At 39.7% G+C, this 25,925-nt stretch overlaps 1 protein-coding gene across 3 annotated transcripts in view; it reads right to left on the bottom strand.

Moving 5' to 3' along the window:
* MAPK14 (mitogen-activated protein kinase 14) overlaps positions 1 to 24,614 on the bottom strand; it is a 72,152-nt gene extending 47,538 nt beyond the window's left edge. The window contains exon 1 of one of the 3 annotated variants that reach the window (XM_058554502.1): positions 24,126 to 24,612. In XM_058554502.1, the coding sequence (XP_058410485.1) occupies positions 24,126 to 24,241 (116 nt within the window). In that variant the 5' untranslated portion in view covers positions 24,242 to 24,612. Of the gene's footprint in view, positions 1 to 24,125 lie in introns of all 3 variants that reach the window. The other 2 variants (XM_058554501.1, XM_058554503.1) reach the window with 2 other exon arrangements.
* Positions 24,615 to 25,925: the final 1,311 nt, after the last annotated feature.

Below are 25,925 nucleotides of genomic sequence, written 5' to 3' on the forward strand. Positions count from 1 at the left end.
TTTATCTCATTCTCTCACGGGGGTCCAAGACTTCTGGATCATCTGCTATCACTACTCTTTCCCACGTGACTCTCCTCTACTTGCTCCAGAAGGTTCTCTCCTTTCACTCCCAAATCCTTACACTATGTCCTTGCCCTTCAACTCTGAGTTTGTGATAAACTCCTGTAAATCTTCAACCTCTTTTCTGAACCTTCCCTCCATCTCTTTGCTTTAATTGAAACTAGGCTGTACCTTGAAGACACTACTTCTCTTATAGCCCTGCCATTAGAGTGTGTTCTCTCCCTCATATCCCAGGTACCTCATGGCTGGCAGGTGGGGTAGATGTCCTCCTTGCCAACCAGTACCACTCCGGACCATAACTCTCCCTTTGTTTTACAAAAGCTCCTGCTCACGACCATTTTGCCCTCTCTGCTGCTGTTATCCACTGACCTGGAATTTTCCATCATTCATCGAAAAGTTAGTTCCTATCTCAAAGTCTCTCTCCACTCCCAACTTCTGTCATCATTCTTGGCAACTTCAACACCCAGGTGGAGGGCATGTCCAACATCCTGGCCTCTCCATTTCCTGACCTCTCCAGGAAACTCCACCTCATCCAGTCACCTCCATGGTCACACCCTGGACCTCTATCACAGCCAAGAGCTGCCCTGCCTACAAAATTTTGAACGCCAGCACTTGTTTTCCATCACAAACTCCTACGCCTTTTAGTTTATTTCTAGTTTACTTGTACCCTGACTACAATAATTCCTTGATCTCATCATCATTGCCTGTTTCTATCCTTCAGCCTTCTCTTGTCTTCATTTCCCTTCTTGCCTGGCCTAGACTACATGTTCCCTTGTACCTCTCCTCTTTCTCTCTGATGTACTCCCCTGGATAAGGTCTAACTTTGGGTGATCTATTTAATTCTCCTTGTCTGAATTCAAGAACTAACTGTGGTTGAAGGAAAAAGAATACACAATCATACAGTTTGGTTTCATTCTTAATTTCTGACCTTAACCTCAAATAAGGCTCTCAGTATGGTCCCTTTTTTCTAGTAAGTTCATTTTCCTACTCCAAGTCATCATTTGACACCATCTCTCTCCTCAAACCTCCAATTCACCTTCCTCCCTCAGGAGTTGCCCTAGCCTTCACTGAGAAAATAGAAACCATCAAACGGGAGCTCCATCTGCCTACTACTAAATCTACAAACCCATCTGCACTGGACCCATTTTCTCTGCTTTCTCTCTCGCTATAGCTAAGGACACATGCCATTTCTTATAAAAATCCAAGACTTCAATAAGTGCTTTGGAGCCAGCCTCCCTCATCTTTTCAAGGACTTCACTCCCTTGTTCCCTTTCTCTCTTACATTATCAGTTTCTCCCTATCTAAGGGCTCATTCTCATCAGCATAAATATGTTCTAGTTATTTCCCACCCTCAACAAAGAAAAAATTTCCCTTGACAACTCCCCATCACAGTCAAAATTCTCCAACGGTTCTCAAAGTATGGTTCCTAGACCAGCAGCACTGGTATCACCTGAGAACTTATAAGAAATGCAAATTCTCAGATGCCACCCCAGACCTACTGAATCAGAAACTCTGAAGTGGGTCCAGTAATCTGTATTTTATCAAGCTCTCCACATAATTCTAACACACACTGAAGTTTGAGAACTACTAATCAATACCAATCCATGAGCATTGGCATTATCTGGGAGCTCTTTAGAAATGCAGAATCTTAGGCCCTAGAGCAGAATCCACATTTTGACAAGATCTCCAGGCAATTCACATACATCTTAAGGTTTGAGAAGCACAGATCTACACAACTGTCTCATTTCCTCAGCTCACATTCTTTCCTCAATCCATTCTACTGCTCTTCTCAGGGTCATTAATGACCTCTGTTACCACTTTTCTGAATTAGCAATTGATATGATTACCACTTTCCCCTTCTCTAAACACTCTCCATCCTGGAGTCCATATCAGCACATTCTGCTGGTTTTCTATGACCTCTACGGCAGCTCCTTCTCTGTCTCCACTGCATGCCGTACCTCAACTCAAGCTCTGCATGATGGAGCTCTTCAGGGCATAGTACTGGGCCCTCATCTCTTCTCTCTCTCACACTCTCCTTCTAGATGATCTCATCTATATGTAAGACTTTAAATTAAATGCCTTCTATGTATTGAAAACTCACAAATCTATCTCTCTCACTGAAATCTCTTCTCTGAGCCTGACTGCCTACCTGACATCTCCATATGAAAAACACATATACACCTTAAACTTAGGAAGTTCAAAATACCCAGAACTATTCCTCTCCTTGTCTCTTTTATCTCAATAAACGGACTTTCCATCCAGTTGCTCAAGCCAGATACTTGTCATTCTCCCTTTTCTTACCTCCTGCCCCCCACACAAATCTGTCAGCAAGTCTTGTGGTTTCCATTTCCAAAATACAACTCTAATTCAACTTCTCTTATTTCACTGCTACCATACTAGTCCAAGTCATCCTCACTGCCAGCCCGCCTTCTTATGTTGGTCTCCCTGTCTCCTGTTGCGCTCCCTTCTAATATATTCTCCACAAGCATCCAATACCATCTTTTAAAAATACAAATTAGATGACACCACTCCTCTGCTTCAAATCCTTCAAGGAATTTCCTTGGCATAGAAAATAAAAAGCAAGTTTCTTACCATAGCCTGCAAGGCTCTGGTGACCTGACCCCAATGACCACTCCAGCCTGCTCCTGTGCTACTCCTTCCTTCCCCTCTGCCACTATGTTCTGAACATGCTGGTTCCTTTCAGTTCCCTAAATTCTTCAGACAGGCTGTTCCTGAAATGCTCTTCTCCCCCCACCTCCACCTCCACTCTACCCTACAGCTGCACCCTTATCCTTCAACCATAGGCTTAAATAGCCTCTCAGAGATGCATCTAAGAGGTCCCAAGCAGTTATTCTCTGTCACAACATCCTCATTGTTTCCTTCCTTATCCCACATAAAGGGAGAGGGTTCTCTTCTCTCCCACTCCCCTTGTTCCTACAAACCCATAAAATAGTAACTTCTTCCCTCTTGGAAGTACCAAGTAAATCTACACTCGTCTCTAAACCCCTCACTGACTCTGGTGAGACTGAGAAAATGGCCACTGCTCCTGTCTGACCCCTTCTCTTCAACTCTCCACCTCAGAGTTTGCCTGCCCACCTACAGGCTGAGTACTTTCTCCTCTCCTCCCCTGATAAGCCTGTTGGGGCCTCCTGGAGCAAGGAATGCCATCAGGTTTCTAGCTGACCTGCCTGGGACTGAGTGTGCAAGTTCAATTCAGTAGGGAAGAAATAAGAAGCCCACTTGAGCTGCCTGTCCAAGCCATTCTCCATGCAAGCTTTACCAGTACTAAAGTACATATTTTTATCTCTATTTGACTCCTATATCTATTGCTCCTGTATCTATTCAGCAAAAGGCAGCCTAGGATTAATCAGTACCCTACAGACCCCAATAATCATAACTTATTACTATATGTTTATTTACCATCCAGCAGAGTGGTTAAATAAGGGCTGGGGCTTTGGTATTATACTATCTGGATTTTAATTCCAGTTCGGCCACTTAGTAGCTATATATGAGGAATTTAATTAAATTCTCTCAGCCTTGTATGTAAAATGAGGATAATGTTCATATCTAATCTGTAGGAAGTTTGTTAGGATTAAATATGATAACTTTGTAGGAGGTTTAGCAAAGGGCCTGGCCCATGGTAAAGCTCAAATATTAGACATTAGTGATGTCTTCCTTTCCCACTCATCATAAGCATCTTGAGGGCATGAAGTGTCTTCTGTTTTATTCACTTTTATATTACCTAGGATTTATCATAATGCCTGGCACATGGTACATTGTCAATAAATGCTTAAAAAAAGTATAAAAGAGTATTTTATAACGTAGTTACCTGAAATATGAAAGAAAAAAACCTCAACTTTATCATTTGGCTCTCCATCTCTATAAATTCAGTAGCATCCAACAAGAATCCTATAGCATCCAACATATTAATGTTAGAAACTTACATTTATTGAGTGTTTATTATTGCTAGGCAGTGTTTTTAGATCTTTATATGAATGAACATCTTTATTACAACTTTATGAGAAGACATTATCATTATTCTCATTTTACACATGACAGAATTAAGGCACAAAGAGGTTAAGTAACGTGCCCAGGGTATAGACAGAAAATGGGATTCAAGTCCAAGTGGTGTGTTTCAAGCATGAACTCTTAACCACTATACCATTATGGAAAAAGCAAGTTCAACTTTGCTAATAGTTCAGTCTGTTTTAAATATATTCTAATTGTACAGACTCTGCTTCTTTTCTAAAATGCTTCCTACTATAAGTAATTGCACTTCATAAGGAAAAAGTTTTTCCTGTAATCTTGCATTGAACTTAAGATAATATTAATGAAACATTTTATAAGAAATAATTTTAACTTTACATATATTACTCTATTAAGGGGAAGTTGTCAATCCTGGAAGTTCTACTACTCCCTGTGAATCTAAAACACTAAAGGAGTGAATGATGTGGTATCTCACAAATACCAAAATATCACTTCCTAAGTATTTACAGATATATTCCTTCACGAGATTCTTTGTTGGATACAAAAGAAACAACAAACATAGTATCTGACGTCACAGAACTTAGCATCTAACTGGGATGATGAAACATACATGAAAGCAAAGCATGTCCAATAATATAGTACAACTATATACAGACAGTTGACCACTTTCAAAAAAGCTGGATTCAAAAATATAAAAATTGAGTTTAAAAATATATAAATATAAATATATAAGTTGGGTTCAAAATATATAAATGTTCATTGCAGCCTGTTTACAAGAACAAAACCAAAAACTACCTTAATGTCCAATAGGGGAGAGTTTAAACCATGGTGCATTCTCATGTACCATATATTGCAGCCATTAACAAGAATCTCCACATACTACTATGTACATGTATATTACTGATAGGAAAGAGAACAAGTTTCTGTAGTAAAGGATGGATCCTATCAGTGGAAAACCAAATGTATACTCATACACATATATACACATACACAGAAAAGAAATGTCTAATATACTTTTAACATTTTTGCTTTTCATTTTATATTTTTCTATCCTCTGATTTTTTAAAAAATGAGCTTATACCTTTTAATAAGGTCATTAATAAAGTTAGAAGTACAAGTCATCTGTATTGTTGTTAACCTGAAACAAACAAAAAAAAGAGGCCCTCTTTCTAACTTTAATAAAACTACTATAAACAATTATATTTCCTTCAAATGATACTTACATGGCTACACTCGTAGTACATAAATAAATTTGTATGCTCCATCCCTAAGCATTTTTCATTTTACTAAACAATCATAATATAATAATTTCATTAAATATCTGTACCACAATCTACTCAATCATTCTCTTATTGATGGGCATTATAGCCATTCTCCTCATTCACACACACAAATAATATAAACACTACAATGGGCATCTTAATTCACACTGCTTCTTCCATAATTGCACGATTTCCTTGGAACAGACCAATAATTTTTACTTCAAAAGACATACACTCCCACTTTTTAAAGCATATTTTACTTAGAAAAGAGAACAAGCAGGAATTGTTCAGAGAAACTGCTCTCTGCTTATTAGTCAGTAATCCCTATAGCAAAAGCTGCTGAAGCACCAAGAAGAAATGGAGAATCTGAATAGACCAATCACAAGTAAAGAGATTGAAATAGTAATCAAAAACCTCCCAAAAAATAAAAGTCCAGGACCAGATGGCTTCTCCAGTGAATTTTACCAAACATTCAAAGAAGATTTTAATACCCATCCTCCTCAAACTATTCCAAAAAATAGAGGAAGATGGAACACTTCCTGAATCATTCTATGAGGCCAACATCACCCTGATACCAAAACCAGACAAAGACAATACAAAGAAAGAAAATTACAGGCCAATATCGCTGATGAACATTGATGCAAAAATCCTCAACAAAATATTGGCAAACCGAATACAACAACATATTAAAAAGATCATACACCATGATCAAGTGGGATTTATACCAGAGACGCAGGGATGGTTCAACATCCGCAAATCAATCAACGTGATACATCACATCAACAAAACAAAGAATAAAAACCACATGATCGTCTCAATAGACGCAGAGAAGGCATTTGACAAGATACAACATCCATTTATGATAAAAACTCTCAATAAAATGGGAATAGAAGGAAAGTACCTCAACATAATAAAGGCCATATATGACAAACCCACAGCTAACATCATACTCAACGGGGAAAGACTGAAAGCCATTCCTCTGAGAACAGGAACGAGGCAGGGCTGCCCACTCTCACCACTCCTGTTCAACATAGTACTGGAGGTTTTGGCCAGAGCAATTAGGCAAGAAAAAGGAATAAAAGGAATCCAAATAGGTAACGAAGAAGTGAAACTCTCACTATTTGCAGATGACATGATTGTATATATAGAAAACCCTAAAGAATCTGTTGGAAAACTGTTAGAAACAATCAACAACTACAGCAAAGTTGCAGGGTACAAAATCAATCTACAAAAATCAGTTGCATTTCTATATGCTAATAATGAACTAACAGAAAGAGAGCTCAAAAAGATAATACCATTTACAATTGCATCAAAAAGAATAAAATACCTAGGAATAAATCTTACCAAGGAGGTGAAGGACCTATACAATGAGAACTACAAGACATTATTGAGGGAAATCCACGATGACATAAAGAAATGGAAAGATATCCCATGCACGTGGATTGGAAGAATAAACATAGTTAAAATGTCTATATTACCTAAAGCAATCTACAGATTCAATGCAATCCCAATCAGAATCCCAATGACATTCTTCACAGAAATAGAAAAAAGAATACTAAAATTTATATGGGGCAACAAAAGACCCCGAATAGCTAAAGAAATCCTAAAGAAAAAGAACAAAGCAGGAGGCATCACAATTCCTGACTTCAAAACATACTACAAAGCAATAGTAATCAAAACAGCATGGTACTGGTACAAAAACAGACACACAGATCAATGGAACAGAATTGAAAGCCCAGAAATAAAACCACACATATACGGACAGCTAATTTTCGACAAAGGTGCTAAGAACATGCAATGGAGAAAGGAAAGTCTCTTCAATAAACGGTGTTGGGAAAACTGGACAGCCACATGCAAAAGAATGAAAGTGGACCATGTGCTATCGCCATTCACAAAAATTAACTCAAAATGGATCAAAGACCTGAAGGTGAGACCTGAAACTATAAAACTCATAGAAGAAAATATAGGCAACACACTATTTGACATTGGTTTTAAAGGAATCTTTTCGGATGACATGCCTACCCAGACTAGGGAAACTAAAGAAAAAATAAACAAGTGGGACTTTATCAGACTAAAGAGCTTTTATAAGACAAATGAAACCAGAATCAAGATGAACAAACAACCAACCAGCTGGGAGAGAATATTTGCAAAACATACATCTGACAAGGGGTTGATCTCCATAATATATAAAGAACTCACACAATTGAACAACAAAAAAAACAAACAACCCGATCAAAAAATGGGCAGAGGAAATGAACAGACACTTCTCCAAGGAAGATATACAGATGGCCAATAGGCACATGAAAAGATGCTCAACATCACTAATCATCAGGGAAATGCAAATCAAAACAACACTAAGATACCACCTCACGCCCCGTTAGAATGGCTATAATCACCAAGACAAAAAACAACAAATGTTGGAGAGGATGTGGAGAAACAGGAACCCTCATACACAGCTGGTGGGAATGCAAATTGGTGCAGCCTCTATGGAAAACGGTATGGAGATTCCTCAAAGAATTAAAAATAGAGATGCCCTATGATCCAGCCATCCCACTACTGGGAATCTATCCAACGCACCTGAAATCAACAATCCAAAGAGGCTTGTGCACCCCTATGTTCATTGCAGCATTATTCACCATAGCCAAGAAGTGGAAGCAACCTAAGTGTCCCTCGACTGACGATTGGATAAAGAAAATGTGGTATATATATACAATGGAATACTACTCAGCCATAAAAAAAGACAAAATCGTCCCATTTGCAACAACATGGATGGGCCTGGAACGTATTATGTTAAGTGAAATAAGCCAGAAAGAGAAAGACAAACACTGCATGATCTCACTCATATGTGGAATATAAACCAACACATGGACAGAGAAAACTGGACTGTGGTTACCCGGGAAGTGGGGGTGGGGGGTGGGCACAAGGGGTGAAGGGAGTCATATATGGGGTGATGGACAAACAAAAATGTACAACCCAAAATTTCACAATGTTAGAAACCATTAAAACATCAATAAAAAAAAAAAAAAAAAGGAGTAGGAAAAAAAAAAAAAAAAAGCTGCTGAAGCAAGAAATATACAACCCATCCCTGCCTCCACCTCTGTGAGCATTTAACTGCTCTGACTTAGTCTCCTGTTTCTATCACTAATCAAAGCAGTAGAGAGAGGGGAAATCACACATTTCATCCTAAATTGAACATTGTAATTACCAAAAGCAGAAATTCCTAACAATTAAAAAAAAAATCACCTGATAAAACCAATTAAACACTCAGAGGAGAAGAAATTCAAATTTATTGAATACTTGATTATACCACATATTATTGGGGAAATATTTAATTTAATCCTTATAATAACCTTGTGAGATAGCTACATTTACTTTCCAAAATAAGAAACTAATAGTCAGTCGGGCCGGCCCGGTGGCGTAGTGGTTAAGTTCACAGGTTCGGAGTTCACAGGTTCAGATCCCAGACACGGACCGACACACCACGTGTCAAGCCATGCTGTGGCAGCCTCCCATATAAACCAGAGGAAGATGGGCACAGATGTTAGCTCAGGGCCAATCTTCCTCACAAAAAAAAAAAAGAAAGAAAGAAAGAAAGAAAAAAAAAGAAACTAATGGTCAGAAACATTAACAAACATTAACAACTCACCCAGGGTGATATAACTTGTATGCAGTGGGATTCAAACCCAGATCTGTCTAATTTCAATGCTCCCTCTTTTTCCAGATGCCAAGCTGCCAGGGATAAGGACAACCCTAAGACTAGCCATTAGCTTTGCCTTTATTATAATGATTCATTTACCAGTATTACCAGTTGGGAAGATTCCTCTTAATCACATTTTTAAACTATAGCTACAAATAAAACCTTGTTTTCATGAACAACATCATAAAATGGAATTATCTTTATGATGATCAAGTTCTCCAAACTAAAATTCAGGACACATTGCTTAATAAGTTACCCCCTCAGTTGAAATTCACATGAAGTCTTCCAAAGTTATAAAATTCACATTTTATAAAATCATTGATATAGTAAAAAAAAAAAAAAAATTAAAGAAATATAAAATTCATTAAAAGCAATTATTATAATATTAGTCCGTCACTCATCTACTGCTGACTGTGAACCCAGTGCCTAGGACACAATAACATTCATCAAATAAAATTGAATGCTTTGTTACACATTCATACTTGCCCCCCACCTCCCACCAAAAAAAATGGCTTACTAGATTCTTAATATATCTGATATAATTTTGTTTAACTTCTAAATTTATTTACTTATACCCTGCTTTATTCCACAATGGATTTAAAGCAGCCTGGAACTGTATATACACAACTTGACATAACAGTAAGTGATTAAGATAAAATAAATAAGATAAATTCTGTATAGGTGAGGTTAGCATACAAACATATATCATGAGGTCCTTTCTAAACACCCGTTAGAGGTGGGCCTCAAATTTGGCTATGAGCCCACTAAAGCCAACACAAAGAGAACACAACCAGTTAAGACATGAGTCATAGGAACCATATAATAAAAACAAACCAGGTATTCAGGAGAACTGAAGAAAGGCATAATTATTCCTGTAATAAAACCAAAGAAGAGTTCCTCCCGTGTATGTTTATGAAGGAGACACTGTAAAACGTGGTAAAAATGTCCTAATCAACATTCTTATAAAAGTATAATAGTAGGTTTCAGATAGTTCTTTTCTTAGAGCATCCATAAGTGGAGACTGTTTCATAAAGCCAAAATACAGTTCATTATTAGCAAAGAGGAGGAGGAGAGTACAAAACAGCATAGCATGTTGCTGTCTGACAGACTTAATCCAAGAGGAAATCTTAAGTGTGTTTAGAAAAACAGATAATAAGCTCCATATTCCTCAGACAATCCTCCAAAGATGACTTCCATCAATTGAGCTTTTGATAGGCATAGAGACACAGAGACTTTGCGTTTACACTCCGTGACTGGCACCTGGCTTGACAATTTCCTATGTTGCAAGGTAAAGGCAAATCATTATGCTTTAACAGTCAGCTGAGTTGGCAGGTAGAGGAAGAGAGACAACCTCTTAAGGAAGGTGAGGTGCTGCCTAACCAGGACAAGTGCCCACGCCCACAGAGCATGAAAGTACAAATGACTGCACCAGGATTTTCCTCAAAAAACAATTTGGGTTTTCCCCAACAGAATGAAGAATGAGCAATCACCTGGCAAGTCTCTGAGTAATTTGTGGGGATCACAAGCAATTTTACAATTTCTTTCAATGGTCACTTTTTGTGTGTGTGTGTGTGTGTGTGGAAGACCAGCCATGAGCTAACATCGGATGCCAATCCTCCTCTTTTATTTTTTATTTTTATTTTTTTTGCTAAGGAAGACTAGCCGTGGGCTAACATCCATGCCTATCTTCCTCTACTTTATATGGGACCCGCCACAGCATGGCTTAACAAGCGGTGCGTCGGTGCGCGCCGGGATCCGAACCGCCGAACCCCGGGCCACTGCAGCGGAGCGTGCACACACTTAACCACTTGCGCCACTGGGCCGGCCCCTCAATGGTCACTTCTTTCAAGATGACTTCTCTCATCCCTGAATGATGTTAATAAGGAAAAATGAAGCCTCAATAATGGTTAAGCAGACAAACACAATTTTATTTATTTTCGGAAATCATTAGAAATATTTAAATATATTAAAATCTGTAGTTACACTGAATTAACAAATTCTCATTAATATATCAAATGCATTAAAATATCTAAATGGAAAGAAACACTTTGCAAAAACGTGACTTCTCCAGATCATACAACTTGAGGCCTTTTTTCCAATTTAATTCAGGTTAATTGACAACAGCCTTCAAAATGCGCCTTCCAAATAACTAAGTAATTCAGACTACTAACTTGGAACTTGGAACTTTCTCTTTACCCAACACATTTGATACAAAGTTCAATAAATACCTACTGGAAATATTTTTCAGCACGTATCTCCCTTTACTACAGAAATCTACTTTTCCTTCCTTCTAAATTCAGACAAGTGTGCCAGTATCATGTAGTTCTGATGCTTATGTTCCGCCCCTCCATTTTGGAAATAACAGCATGAATATGAAGGCAACTTTATGCAAAAACTAGAAGTTTTTTTTTTTTTTCTTTTTTGTGAGGAGATCAGCCCTGTGCTAACATCTGCCAATCCTCTTCTTTTTTCAGCTGAAGAAGACTGGCCCTGGACTAACATCCATGCCCAACTTCCTCCACTTTATATGGGACGCCGCTACAGCATAGCTTGACAAGCGGTGCATCAGTGCCCGCCCAGGATCCAAACCGGCGAACCCCGGGCCGCCACAGCAGAGCACACGCACCTAACCGCCTGCGCCACCGGGCCGGCCCTAGAACTCAAGTTTTGATTAAAGAACATGAAAAAACATTCTTCAGAGTAGCAAGGGACTTAAAATTGACTTTAAAAACTCATAACATTTGGGGGCCACCCCATATTGATGAACATCAGACACTGTTAATGCAATTGTTACAAGTATGTGCAATACAACCAATCCCTAGCTTTTCAGTTTCTAAAAATTCCTCTCAAAGAGGTGTAAAACATAAATGACATACGAAAAACCTTATAAATAGATAAGTAGCCCAGAATGGAAAAAAGAATCTCTTAATTGATCACTTATCTTGCCTTGCAGAACTTATAGATCAAGAACATTTATGCAAATCCCGAATTTTCATGAAAATCTCATCAGATAGCAAAATATACTTTTAATACCATGTATTAGGGACATTACCTATGGGGCTGGGACTCAGGGAATGGCAACACATATGCTAGATACTTGCCATTCCTGATCTGGTCCAATTCCTGCTACAAAAGCTTCTAAGCTACTGGAACAAAAATGTTTTTCACAACTGCTTCAATTTTCACGAGGCTATTGAAAACTAATGTTCAAACAATGTAGAAATTCACTTGACACACAATCTAAAAATCCAAAACCATTTGTGATTAAAATGTGAAATGCAATTAATCTTCATTTGCTGTAAGCTCCATTTGAAAATAAAATGATTTTATAAGATATTTCTTCATTAAATCTTGAAAAGCTACAGTAGTGTCACCTGTGACACCACTTGATTGCAAATGTGAAATGATATATCTGCATCAAGAGCAATGGTTATCCCATAATGATTGCAAAAATATTACAAGTGGATTACTTTATTTATTTTAAAGGGATTATTTTCCAAAGCCTCATTAGAATGTTGTCACCATGAGTACATCTTCTCTACTTTTGTGTGCTGGAAAATTTCAATAACAAATAGTTTTGAAGTTACAATGAAATACTTTTTAACTCCTTTCATGTTTGAAATATTAAATAAAACTAATCATATATTACATTGTAACTATTTAGTATTACCATCAAACTTTGCCTCGCTGCTACAATTAAAAGGCTTTTACAGTAATCGTGTTTACAGGCTTCACATCCAGAAAAGCACCCTGCAAATATATGTTATGAAGATGACTATAGATGTAAATAATAGGCATTAAAGTGTCTTTACAACTTTTGGTTTTTGCTCAGTCTGTGACTCTCCATCTTATATGACATACATATACTTTTTACAGTAACACTTAGTGTATTAGTTATCTGTTGCTAGATAATAAATTACCCCCAAATTTGATGGCTTAAAGAAGATTTATTATCTCACAGTTCTTGTGAGTCAGGAATTCAGGAGCAGCTTAGCTGAGTGGTTCTGGCTCACAGTCTCTCATGAGGCTGCGGTCAAAATGTTGGCCACAGCTACAGTCATCTGAAGGCTTGACTAAGGCTGGAGGATCCACTTTCAAGACGGCTCATTCACATGGCGTTGGCAAGCCTCAGCTCTTCACAATGTGGGCCTCTCCAAAGGGTTGCTTCAGTATCTTTTCAACATAGGAGCTGACTTCCCCTGAAGCAGCAGTTCTCAACAGAGGGCAATTTTACCTCCCTGGGGACATCTGACAAAGTCTGAGACATTTTTTGGCTGTCACAACTGGGGTGTGTGTGGAGGGCTGCTACTGGCACCTAGTGGGTAGAGGCCAGGGATGCTGCTAAACATACTTCACAACAAAGAATTATCTGGCCCCAAATATCAATAGTACCGAGGTTGAGAAACTGCACTAGAGCAACCAATCTCAGAGAAAGAGCAAGACAGGCGCCACAATGTATTTTATGACCTACCCTCAGAAGTCACATTATTCCGTCATTTCTGTCACATTCCATACATTAAAGAAGTGAGTCACTAAGTACAGCCTTCACTCAAGGAGAGGAGAGTTAACCTCCACCCCTTTAAGGGAGGAGTATCAAATAATTTATGGCCTTATTTTTAAATCATTACACTTGGCAACTTGATTTTTTTTTCTTTTTCAAAATACTGGAATTTTCAAGATATCTCACTTCCTTTTGGGAATACTAGAGAAGAGCCTTTTCACTGCTCTAGAAAAATCACTGAAATTCCATTTAACAAAGCTACTTTTGCATCCTAGCGAATGGTCTCTGTTAGCAGTATTCTGATGACCTGATCTCGAAAAATTCTACTAAGTATGAACACACGCAGTCTGATATAGAGAAAAGTAAAAAAGTTGTCAGAAGATCTGCGTCCTAGTTTTGGTTCCGGCAATTCCCAGCAGGTGATCTTGGCCAAAGCTTCTGCAAGCCTGTTTCCAAACTAAGAAAATGGGGGTGTCACCAGCCCTGTTTTCTCACAACGCTGTTTTGGGGCTCAAATAAGATAATTATGTGAAAGTACTTTATGAACTATAAAAGGCAGGTAAGTTTTAAATGTTCCAAGTTGAAATGAACATGCTATTATAAAATAGGTTTAGGATCAGCTTCCGACATCGGGTTGAGCACGTAGTAAATTCTCAAGATATATTTTTAGATCTCTTATTCTCAAATTTGAGGTTCTCTCTCTGAAATAACAGTAAAATAGGGCAGATTATTAAAATATAATTAAGGGCCCAATCCTTGATCATTTATTTTCATGCCTTGAATAACTAAAACATAGTCTCTACAAGTTAAAATGCACATTTATTCAGCAATTAGTAGATAGGAACTAAAAACTACTACAATCAGCAACATAATGTAGCTAATACTTCAGACAATGAACTGAAAAAAATTATTCCTTTATATATTTGTTTTCCAATTTAGACTATGATGGAGAGCGGAAGTTATAGTTTATTTACCTGTTTATCTTCAGGATCTAGCCCAGTGCCTAGAACATAATACAAGGTTAATAAATACATATGAAAGCAGATCGTTGCTTTCCTCAAGGAACTGAGAAATGTAGCTGGGGAGTCAGAAGGAACAGACATGCACATAAACAAATTACTAAAGACTTTTACAAAGCAACACATTTGCTTCCTCCAATTCATTCTGTACACTTCAGTCAGACCAATTTTAAAACATTTTTCCTAGCGACTTTACAACTCAACGAAACTATAACAACTCTCTATTGCCTAGAAAAATGCCATTGCCTTAGCCCTACTCCAGACCTAATTCTTAATTTCCGGGGGTAGGACCCAAGCACCTTATGTTTAAAAGTTCCACAAGTGACTCTGAAGCACAACCAGAATAAGAACCACAATTGGGTTCACCCTACTTAAGATATTTCTCCTGTCAGGGCAGTCCATCTCGTATCTAATTCTCTTAGTTGTGTTTGCTCCTGTTACCTAAAAACGTTCCCTTTCATCCTCTCCAAATACTACCCCCATCCGTCAAAATAATCTTCAAATCCTTATTCTTCCATGAAACCATTCTAACTACTATCATCCATAATGCCCCCACATCTCTATACACATCAATATCTTTTTATACCTATAGTTCACTAATATTTTATGTCTATTTCTTTTATATACTGGTGGGCATTTAACACTGATGAATGACTAACAGATGTCCTTCACCACAGTAAATCTAAAATATAAACATGAATATACACACACATTTCAAACTTCAAAATTATGTTGCCTTAATACCCAGAGTTATAGAAATCTTCAGGTAATTGGCTCATTCTCTGATTATAATTTTCATGACCACTGTCATTCATCAGTGCTAATGATGAATATTAGCTTCCTTCAAATATTAACTCCACATATCTAAGGCTGAACCACACAAGTTTATAACATGAATCTATTCCTAGGGTGGTTAGTGCTACATGTCTGAGATCATCTTCAAGAAATGTATAGAAAAATAATGAAGGGAAAGCATGAAACATTACATTTCTATAGACTTGAAATCCACAGGGTTAGACATTCTTGAGATTAGGTTTGGAAGTACAAATTTAGACGTACAGTATATGAACAAGGCTACTGTTGAGACTGTGTATCAGATAATGAATTCAAAAGGAATATGCAAAGAAAGTACCAGTGTTTCTATCTTTTCGCAGGTGGAAAGTTCAAGTTACCCTATCTAGTTTTTACTCAGGGCCAATTAATCAAATACATAGGGTTATATAAGTAGTTCTCAACCAACGGTGATTTTGCCCCCAGAGACATGTGCAATGTCTAGAGACATTTTTGGTTGTCACAACTGGGGGTTGCTACTGGTATCTAGTGGGTAGGGTACAGGGATGCTGCTAAATATCCTACAATGCACAAGACAGCCCCCCACAACAAAAAAAATTATCCCATCCAAAATATCAATAGGATGAGTAACCCTAGGTTATACTACATTTGGGAATGTAAACACAGCTTGACAGATGCTCATAATACTTACTGTTTGTTCTCTTAATTTGCTATTTTTCCCCCTTTTGCTTCCTTTAGCACCAATATCATTTAATTTATTGAGACTGCTAATTTCAAAGCAGATCATCCAAAGCATCAGGCACTTGGGACTCTAAACTAGGAATCAGAAAATGAACGAAGCCAAACTTGTAACGTCAAATGAGGAAATTATTAGAAGTATATCAATATATGATACCAACATCAATATTTCTCTTCAATTTAATATAAGGTCATTAGGGAGTCATATTTTATTATACCAAATAAGGAAGATAACTAAAATTTTCACCAGCATTTGGCAGCCTGGAGAAGAAAACATAAATAGAAACTATTATGTACAAGTCTAAGTTCAAGAAGGTTCAAGCTAGCTAAAGCCCTAGATGAAGGATTTGACAGAAGGGGAAAAAAGAATCAGCTATTGAGGATAATAAGAATAAAGCAATTATATCTGGGAATAAAGTTATATCTACTATGGGGACGAGGAAATACAAGAAAGAAGAGTACAGTGTACACTTGCATAAACCAGACACCTCAAGCTGAGTGTCACAAAACAGACTTAAGGGCATGATTAAGGGCACAAAATTTGTAGGTGAGAATACTGTCACAGCAGAGAGACTACTCCCAGTGGAAGTATAGGGCTGGGTTCAGGATCTAGATGACCCTTACCCTCAATGTCCCTTTCTTCCCCTAAAGCACAGCCTCCTGGCACCCCTGGCAGATCAAAAGAAGTTCTGACTTCTTGTGGGCACATGCTGATATCATCACTTTCTAGATCTGAATCATCAGATGGAAAGGTTTCTCTGACACAGATTTCCAACACATATCCTTGAATAAAGTTGCCCTAGATGTAAAAAGCGATCAGTACATCACTAGATTCAAGACAGACGCAGAAGAATCTAAAACATTTCAAGGGAAGCGTTAGAAATATAAACGTAGATTTGAGATGGCAACTTAAGCTGAAAGAATGCAGAAAAGAAATGCTACAGAGGACTTCCAAAGCAACTTCTGAGGAACAACATAAACATGTCCCTTCTAGACTGTTACTTTCAAAAGCAGGGACACTTCCTGCTTTTTCATTTTTTTAATCTTTATAAACATGACACCTCGTACAGTGAATAGCACTAGCAACACTGAATTAATGAACTTAAGATAACAAAGGGGACAACTGTCAGGCTTCGTTTTTGTTTTTTGCATGGTCATGTGTTGCGTGATGCCTATACTTTGAACCATGAGCTTGGAAAAGAAAGCAACCCATACTTGTGGGCAGACTAACAGTAAGACACACGTACTCACATACCTTCCTTCATGTCACAGGCACAGTGACAATACCACCAAGGCTTAGGAGGAGGAGGTTTGAGAAAAACAAGGAAATCTGTAATAACATCATTCAAAGTAACAGGAGCCAACATGTTCAGGGTCTAAAGTTACTCAGACAGCAGGTCTAGACAAAATGAACATTTGTTCTATTACCTTTTTGTTATGTTGCCATGGGAATCTGTGTTTAGGAACACTTATTTTCTGCAACTAGATGATAGAGCAGTAAAAGGGGGATAGCTTTCATGAAAGAGGAGAGAAGCTTGTTGCTGTCAAGGCAGGGAAGATGATAAATCCTATGGGTTTTTATAGGGTCATATACATGTAGAATCTTTCAATCTATGATTTATTAAAGTTAACAGAGAAGTCCTTGGAGCCTCACAGCCAAAACATTAGTAACAGGTAACAATAATCAGACCTCTACTAAAATTATTGCAATGGGGGAAAGGCAGACAAATGTAAAGCAGATTCAGGGCCAAATAAAACAAAAAATAAATGAGATCTTAAATGTTGAAGGAAGGCAAAAATGACTTTTAAAATATGACCCAATAGTAAGAAAAAACCTAGAAGCCCAAAGAAGTTAGAACGCATTCAATCTGCCAGCAGGCTAATCTTCTTTTGTCAGCAGAAGTCTAGAGCTAATCTCTTTGCTCCCTTCCTTTTGGCAACAGAAACCTGAAAAAGTCAAGTAAGCCCATGTTATTTAAAGAGCTGGCCCGGAACACCCTGAATTTCTAGGGCCCACCACAAGTACTGGCTCTGGTACTCTGAGCCTTCTGGAATGAGACTGTGAGCATGGGTCGTGGCTGTGCACCAATTCATCTGACTCCTCAATTCTACCCTAAACCACAATTAGCACCTCTAATGGACATGGAACAGAAATGAAAAAGTAGGGACCCCAGAGCAGAGGGATGTGTTAAAACATAAGTTAGATCATGTCTCTCCTCTGGTCATAACTCTCATGGCTTCCCCTCTCAATGGGAGGAAAAGGCACAGTTCTTACAAAGGCAAGTAAGACCCTTCATGACCCCTGCACATCTGTAGCTCCTCCACGCTCTTCTCCTACTACTATTTGGCCCCTGGTTCATTCAGCTCCAGCCATACTGGTCTCCTAGCTATCGCTGGAGAACCAGGCCTTTGCCTCAAGGCCTTTGCACTTGCTGCTCTCAAGGCCTGGAATGTTCTTCCCTCTCCACCCATTTCCAACCAGTGTTCTACGTCATTTCCTTCAGGTCTTTGCTCGATTGTCACTTGATTACTGAGACCTACTCTGTCTACCCTCTTAAAAGTACAACAGTCATTCCAGTACCCCCTCTCCTTTCCTTGCTTCATTTTCCCCATAGCACTTATTGTCTGACATACTATAAATTTTACTTTTTGTTTATTATCCACTTCTACTTCCATGCCCCCCCCCGACCCCAGAATATAGTTTCTTATGGGCAGAAATTTTTGTCTGTTTTGTTCATATTCTACCTCCGGCACCTAAAGAACGATCCATACATAGTAGGTGCTCAAAGTATCAGTATAACACACAGACTTCTGTCCTCAAGCAGATTAGCATGAACCCATCTTTCTCTCCCTTTGCCTCCACAACCCTGTACCCTATAATACTCCAAAGTTCAGACAATGGCATTAAATCTATCCACTTGTCCAAGGCCAAAGTTTAGGGGTCATCCTAGACTCCTCTCTCATGTACCTCTTTTTCCCCCACATTCAGCCTGGGAGCCAAGCCTGTCAGAATCTGGGACCTATTTGTCAAAAGTGCAGAATTGACAGACTACCATCTTCTTCTTCCCTAGAATGAATTTTTAAAAAGCTGAAATGCTGGAAAATTGCTTAATTTTATATATCCTCAACACATATGTACTTATTTTATGGAAGTACTATGCCAAGACAAACTACTTCTAATACTGAAAGCTTCATTTACAAAAAACATTTCCAATTTAAAGAGTTTTTTTTTTTTGTCCTGAAGAAACATGTGCATGACTTGCAAGTACATGGCAACCATGAGACAAATCCCTAGGTTCCAAGTCAGCGGAACCCACTTTATAATGAGGTTTTTTTGAGCACTACAGTAATTATACCTCTTGGAGAGGAACAAATCAATACCAAACTTCACAGTAAAGAGCAAAAACCCAATGTATTTTCAAAGGCCTAAAGAGGCAGTTATTTCTATTTATAACCTATACTCATATAACACAAACATGTACAGATGGTTTCGATTTTACAAAATGCACATTGAAAATTTTCAAATCAACAGGATTCATAAATTCAAGAAATAACTATTTGCATTGCCTAATAATTCTCTGGGGAAAAAATTTAATCTTGGCAATGAGTTCATTTTTGGTTTATCAGTTCTGAGGAAGAGATGTGACTTTAATGAGTTAAGTCCTTACCCCTCAGATTAGCTGGGAAATGACATTGGTGGGATTGGTTTCATACAGTCACAGCTTATTGCAAGTGACCCAGCAACCTCTTTCTTCAGAGAAGGAGGGATGGAGGAGGCAAAATGCACAAGAGAAGATGACACCACACAACCTCAGCAGCCGGCACGTACAGGAAAGGAGGCTTCTAAAGTGTTGTAATCCCAGAACCAAATCCAAAGTAGAACTGACAAGTGTGCCCTTCCTTTAATGAATGAGTCAAGTTCCTCATCTATATAACTGGGTTAGTAATACCAGGCTTCATAGAACTAGTGAAGGCTGAATGATAAGGCTTTGAATGAAAATACTTTATAAAGTGTAAAATCCCATAAAAATGTCAGTTAATACTCAAGTGAGAGTGATCTAGCCCAGTGAATTCTTCCACCTTTGAGCTTCCTAAGCCCCAGGGGCTCAGCACCATCTGCACTGTTGCCCATGAAAGGCAAAGTCAACACACAGATCATCTGAGGCTGAGTTAGAGGAAAATCAAAAGCAGAGTACTTCTCAGCATCAGGAAAGTAAACTGGCAGAACTGAAAAGCCAGAGGTCCAGGATAGCCCTAATTTAAAATGGGAGCCAGTGGAAAAGTATCAGTGGAAAAATGGGATTTGATAAATAAAATACAACTTTATAGCCAACTTGACTGAACTCTTTCTTAAAAGTTTTTATATATCAATAATACAAATATTTGCCATTATGTTTAAATATTTATTGGTTGGCACTGGTAACACACAGCCTATCACCTTGCTTTTGGTTACAAAGAAAAGCAAATGGGAAGGAAGATCAGCATGGGCCTGTTATCACCACTAGAAAAGTGACGAGCACACCCTTCTCATGGATCAGGGTCAAGAAAGTCATCTTTGCACAATCAATAGCCACATATTTTTATTTATTTGTACCCTGGCTCATTCTAAAAAAAAAAAAAAAAAAAAAATTTAAATGGTGAATGGCCATTAATACTAAAAAAAATTAGCTTCATTTATTTGTATTATGTTTATTTATATACAATTTGTTCCACAAAGTATTTAGGAAATTGGATTTGATTTCTTAGTAAATTTTGCCATACTCTTACTAAAAGTCTTGTTATATATTTTATATACTAACGATAAATACAAACTGCACAGCACAATGCCTGGAACCACAGTAAGCAATCTGTAAAATGCAGTTATTACTCCCATTAGGCTATTAGGCTATGAGCTCTCTGAGGCAATGGACTGTCTTATTCTGTCTTGTTCAGCACTCCATCTCAAGAAACCCAGCCCGCTACCTGGTCCAGAGGTGGTATTCAATAAATACTGTTGAACAATTGAATACGATTTAAGAGTAATTCTCAACTCTCACCTATTTTATGGTTACCAGTGCCCCAAATCCTCTAATCAACAGCAAGGGTCTGGAAAAACCATACCCCAAAGGAAAGGCATTTAAGTTCCTGTTTATGTTTCCTTAAACTCACCACAAAGATGCCCCCCTTCTGTCCCAAAACCACAAAATCAATGCTTTGCAACAACACATTCTTTAACAATTCTGCTTCATTTCCCCTACAGACAATGCACAAAGTTCCTTAAAACTGCAAGACTTAGTTTAGTTCCCTTTACCCCTTAAAAAGGAAAGGCTTATTTGTAAAACCCTATCAATTCTCAAATTTCTAGTCTGATTCCTTGATCTTTGATTCAGTTGGTTATCACACAAGCTGCTACTTGCTTTTTTACTGTATACTTGGTACAAATTAAAATAATGAAAATAGGTTTAATATAAAAAAAATTTTTAAGTTACACATCAACATGTATCACACTTCAGGGCAAATTAGGAAACTGACATATTTCAGTGATGTTGCATTCCTTAAAATACTTTCAGATTCTTTTTTGGAACAGACTTTAGATCCAGTTCTACAAGTCATACAAGAAATTCTGTGTCACTGCTTTATAGTCACAACTCCTATCTGACATAAAACAGTATCACCAACCTGATTGCCTAATCTTTTTCACCAGACTTGAGCCCAAATTCTCTAAATTATTTGGATTCAATTTGATTTTGTTATTCCCTACAACAAAACTGCTCTCAAAGGATGAAGACAGTGAATAATAACACAGGCTCCAAAACGGATTCTAAGAAAAGTTCCAAAACAATGTTTTCTGCCACACCTGAAAAGTTGCTAATTGAAAGAACAACTTCAAATAACTACTCTGAATGGGATAACACTTACTTGTGTTTTCAATCCAAAATCAGTTACATTTGTTTACAGTCCATTGTCACAAAGTATCACAAAGTATCAGTTGTATCCTCCTCGCCAACATGCTATAGGTTACACTTTAAATCCCCTTAGCAGAAATACTACTAAGAAACAAACAAACAAACTCTGCCTCCCTGGCAAGACACACAGGAAACTTAACAAGTGGTTGTCTCTGAGGAAAGGAATAGCATGGTTGGAGAGCAGGAAAAGAAAAGACACTTTTCACTGAATATTCTTTTATACCTTTTGCATTTTATACAATGTGAATGTATCATCTATTTTTAAAAACCTGTTTAAGAAAATTACTTCCAAGGGTCAGATATTGCTGGCTTCTATAAGCTAGAAAAGAATAGTATAAAGAAATATGGAGTTCATTTTAAAGGCACTTCACTGTAAATCAGGACCTCCAGTTCCAGTGCAGAACTCTTCACACCAACAGTTAGGAAACCTTGCAAGCAGTTCTTGCAACCTTGCAAGCAAGTACACTAAACTCCTCATAGTTGAGCTATTCTGCCGTATCACTCCATTAAAATTTAAATTTCATTGGAAAGAAAAACTTGGTACTACAGATATTAATATGTCAATTCAAGAATGAAAACTGGAGGCAAACTAATAAGCTATTAAAGGAGCAATGATCCAAATATATCTCTGAAAATTAGCAAATCAATAACATACATATATATATAAAAATGCTGCAAATTCCCTTAAAATGCAAACTGCCATACTATAAAAATGGGAAAAAGATATCAAGCAGGGTACCATCAACAACATAACTCAAGCAGCTTGAACTAGAAAATGCAATATGATCTGTTGCTGGACGCAATTGCACAATCTCAATTACCCAGAAGATTCTACCAAACAGGAAATTCGTGATATGACTTTAAGAAACACAGGAATTCCATTTAAAGATTAACACGTCCAAAAGCCTGGAATTTGTTGTGAAACAAAAAGTAATTTTATAGGCCCTTTTTCAAACGACGCACGTACACGAATTACACGAATTAGTTTCAAAGCTCTCAAATTATAGTAAATCTAAAATACAGTGCATAAAACCTTGAAAGTCAGAGAAGTTAGTGAAATATTTCAGGTCGGGAAATCTTATGGTATCAATTTATTTTAAAACCCACAGTGTGAATTACAGGTGAAAAATGCCTCTTCCTTCCTTTCCTATATATTCTATATCCTTATTAAAACCATCGCGTACTCAGGCTATAAAGATAGATAAGTTCCCTGCAAACTCTCTAAGGGAGTCTAAAAACACAGTACTCACAAGAATTATCGCAATTAAAAAATATTTACAATACCTCCCAGCATTGTTAACAACTTTTTGATCTTGAGAGCGTCCAACGGATCTGAATCTCACTTGCTCAAATGAGAAAACTGTTGTGTCCAACAATACTGAAATGAGCGGTGGTCTGTGACTAATCAGCGAGGCCGCCAGTTTCTCGAGCGCAGCGTTCCTGCAGGCACCGCCACCCACCCCCCCTCTGCGGAAAGGAAATACGCTTTCAACCGAATCGGAAACACACCACTCAAGCTGGCACCGCGCTCCCCGAGATAAAGTCGGTATTTTAAGCTCTCTGGGTCGCTGCGAATTCAAAAAGAACGCTTCTGAAAATGGGATTTCGACAGAGGTCTGCAAAAGGGCCCGGAGAGAACGCCCTTCGTCGTCATTTTCGTTGGGATGACCGCAGTCTCCCGGTCGGGCTTTGCCCTTCTGCGTCTCCCGGCAGCTCCCGGGCTTGTCTGCGCAGAGGGCGGGCTCCGGCACCCGGAGTCCTCCGGGAGGGTCCTTGTGCTCGGCGCCAGCAGACACACCCCGCAGAGAGGCCCCCGCCGGCGCCTGTCCCCGGAGCAGCAACCCCCCAAGAGGGGAACGCACAGGGTGCGAGCCAGGGCCGAGCTCCAGCACCACCACCCACCGCGGATCCGCGTCCTGCACACGGTCGACCACCTACCCGGGCGTGCAGGGTGAGGGGTGCAAGGCGTACAGGGCGTGCAGGACAAGGGTCGAAGGGGTATCGATGGCCTCCCCCAAGGAAAATTCCTGCCGCTTGGTGCATCGCCGAGCCGTGGGAGCAGGCCTGGCTCTCGGACATGAGGGGCCACCCAGCCCACCGCGGCCCCAGCCCGGTGACACTCACCACACGGAGCCATAAGCGCCGGAGCCCACCGGGGACAGGTTCTGGTAACGCTCGGGCACCTCCCAAATTGTCTTGTTCAGCTCCTGCCGGTAGAACGTGGGCCTCTCCTGAGACATCTTCCAGCGGCGGCCGCGGGGCGAGGAGGTGGCCCAGCGGGGACCCGCCTGCGCCCGCACCCGCTCCCGGCCCTCGTCGCCCGCCCGGCCGGGCGGGGACCCCGCGCCGGCCGCACGCGCAGGTGCGGCTGCTGCGACCCCGCAGACTCCCGCGCGCGCGGCCGCTGTCACCGCAGCGCCTGGACGCGCCTCAGCCACAGGAGCGAGTCCTGCTAAGGGCAGAGGCGCGCTCCGGGGCTCAAGGCTGCGCCCGCCACGCTCTCCCTGCACCCTCTCCCCGACCAGGCCGACTCTGGCTGCGCCGCAGGACTACCGCTCCAGCTGCAGCGCCCGGGGAGGTTCCAGTGGTCGCCGTTCCAAAGCCAGCGAACAGGAGCCTCCCGCCGTACTCTCGCGAGAACAGCTCCCGGGACTCTCCGCGAGCCGAGATTTTACCCAATATGGAACCTGCCCATGGGAGGGGGTTGATGAGGGGAGAGGACGGGAGGAGCAGTTCTCGCGAGAAGAGAGCAACAGCTGGCAACCAGAGGGAGGAACTCCCAGAGACTGTTCTTAAAGGCGCGAAGGCGGACCCGGGAAAGAGGGGTGCCCCAGGCAACACATGCCGCGTGCGCCGCACAGTGGTCGGTGGGGCAAATGCCTGGCCCCGTGGTGGAAAGCGACAGTGACAAATAGGGTGTCGGGAAAAGAGCCAAACGATCTTTGAACTTTGGGTAGCCACCAGCAGCCGAGCGACTGCTCAGCGGAACCCTCAATTTCCAAGAAGTACTTGCACATAAAAGAGAAAGATTTTCGGCCCGAAAGCCGTTGCATTCCATCCGCTCAAGGACATATGGCTTAGTTCGAAGTTCTCACAAAAATCTGTCCCCAAAGCAAATATTAGCTCTGCATTAAGGCTGAGGTTTTCCACCCAAACTCTCCTAGTAGTTCTCAAGCTTTTATGTGCAGAAGAATCACCTTGGGGGTTTAAAAATGCAGATTCCCAGGACCCACAGGGAATCTAATTGGATAGGTCCCTGACGGGTACCAAGAATGAGCATTTTTACAATAGGCTCCAGGTAATTCTGATTCAGGAAAGTCTCTGGCATCTCCCTTTGAGAAGCGTTTTTAAAACCATTACCCTGAGGGTTTGAAACTGACTTCTGCCCTGAAGAGCTTCCAGTGACGAGGATTTTAAGCATTTGATTCATGCCTCTCAGAGGAAGAAGAACTGGGCAGAGAGTGGTCTTCTGGCAGTGTCACATTAGGCAAGTCAATTGACCTTTCTTAGACCTCACTTCCAGTTGATGCAAAAGAGAATTCCTGCCTTACACTCCCACCTAATAGGGTCATTTGTAAAGCTCAACAAGATAATAAATGTGAATGGGCAAGGTGTTATAACCCCATACCTACCCACACTGTTACCAACCTATTCCTATGCTGAAGCTTGTTGCAATAAGCAGAAGAATTGGACCCTATCTTAGTCTCTTAGTTATTTCCCTTAGAAATAACTAAGTCCAAGCCAGGACACTCCTTATCACTTCCCATGGTCATTCTCTTTTGTGTTATACATTCCTTGGAGTGCTTAGACTTTGCCTATCTTGTCCCAGCATCTAGCACAGTGTCTAGAACATAAAAGGTGTTCCATAAATATTTGCTGAACAAATTATGAACAATGACCATGATCTCAATTTAGGAGGTGATG

This window comes from Diceros bicornis, chromosome 14 (genome assembly GCF_020826845.1).
Source record: "Diceros bicornis minor isolate mBicDic1 chromosome 14, mDicBic1.mat.cur, whole genome shotgun sequence".
NCBI classification, from domain to species: Eukaryota; Metazoa; Chordata; class Mammalia; order Perissodactyla; family Rhinocerotidae; genus Diceros; species Diceros bicornis.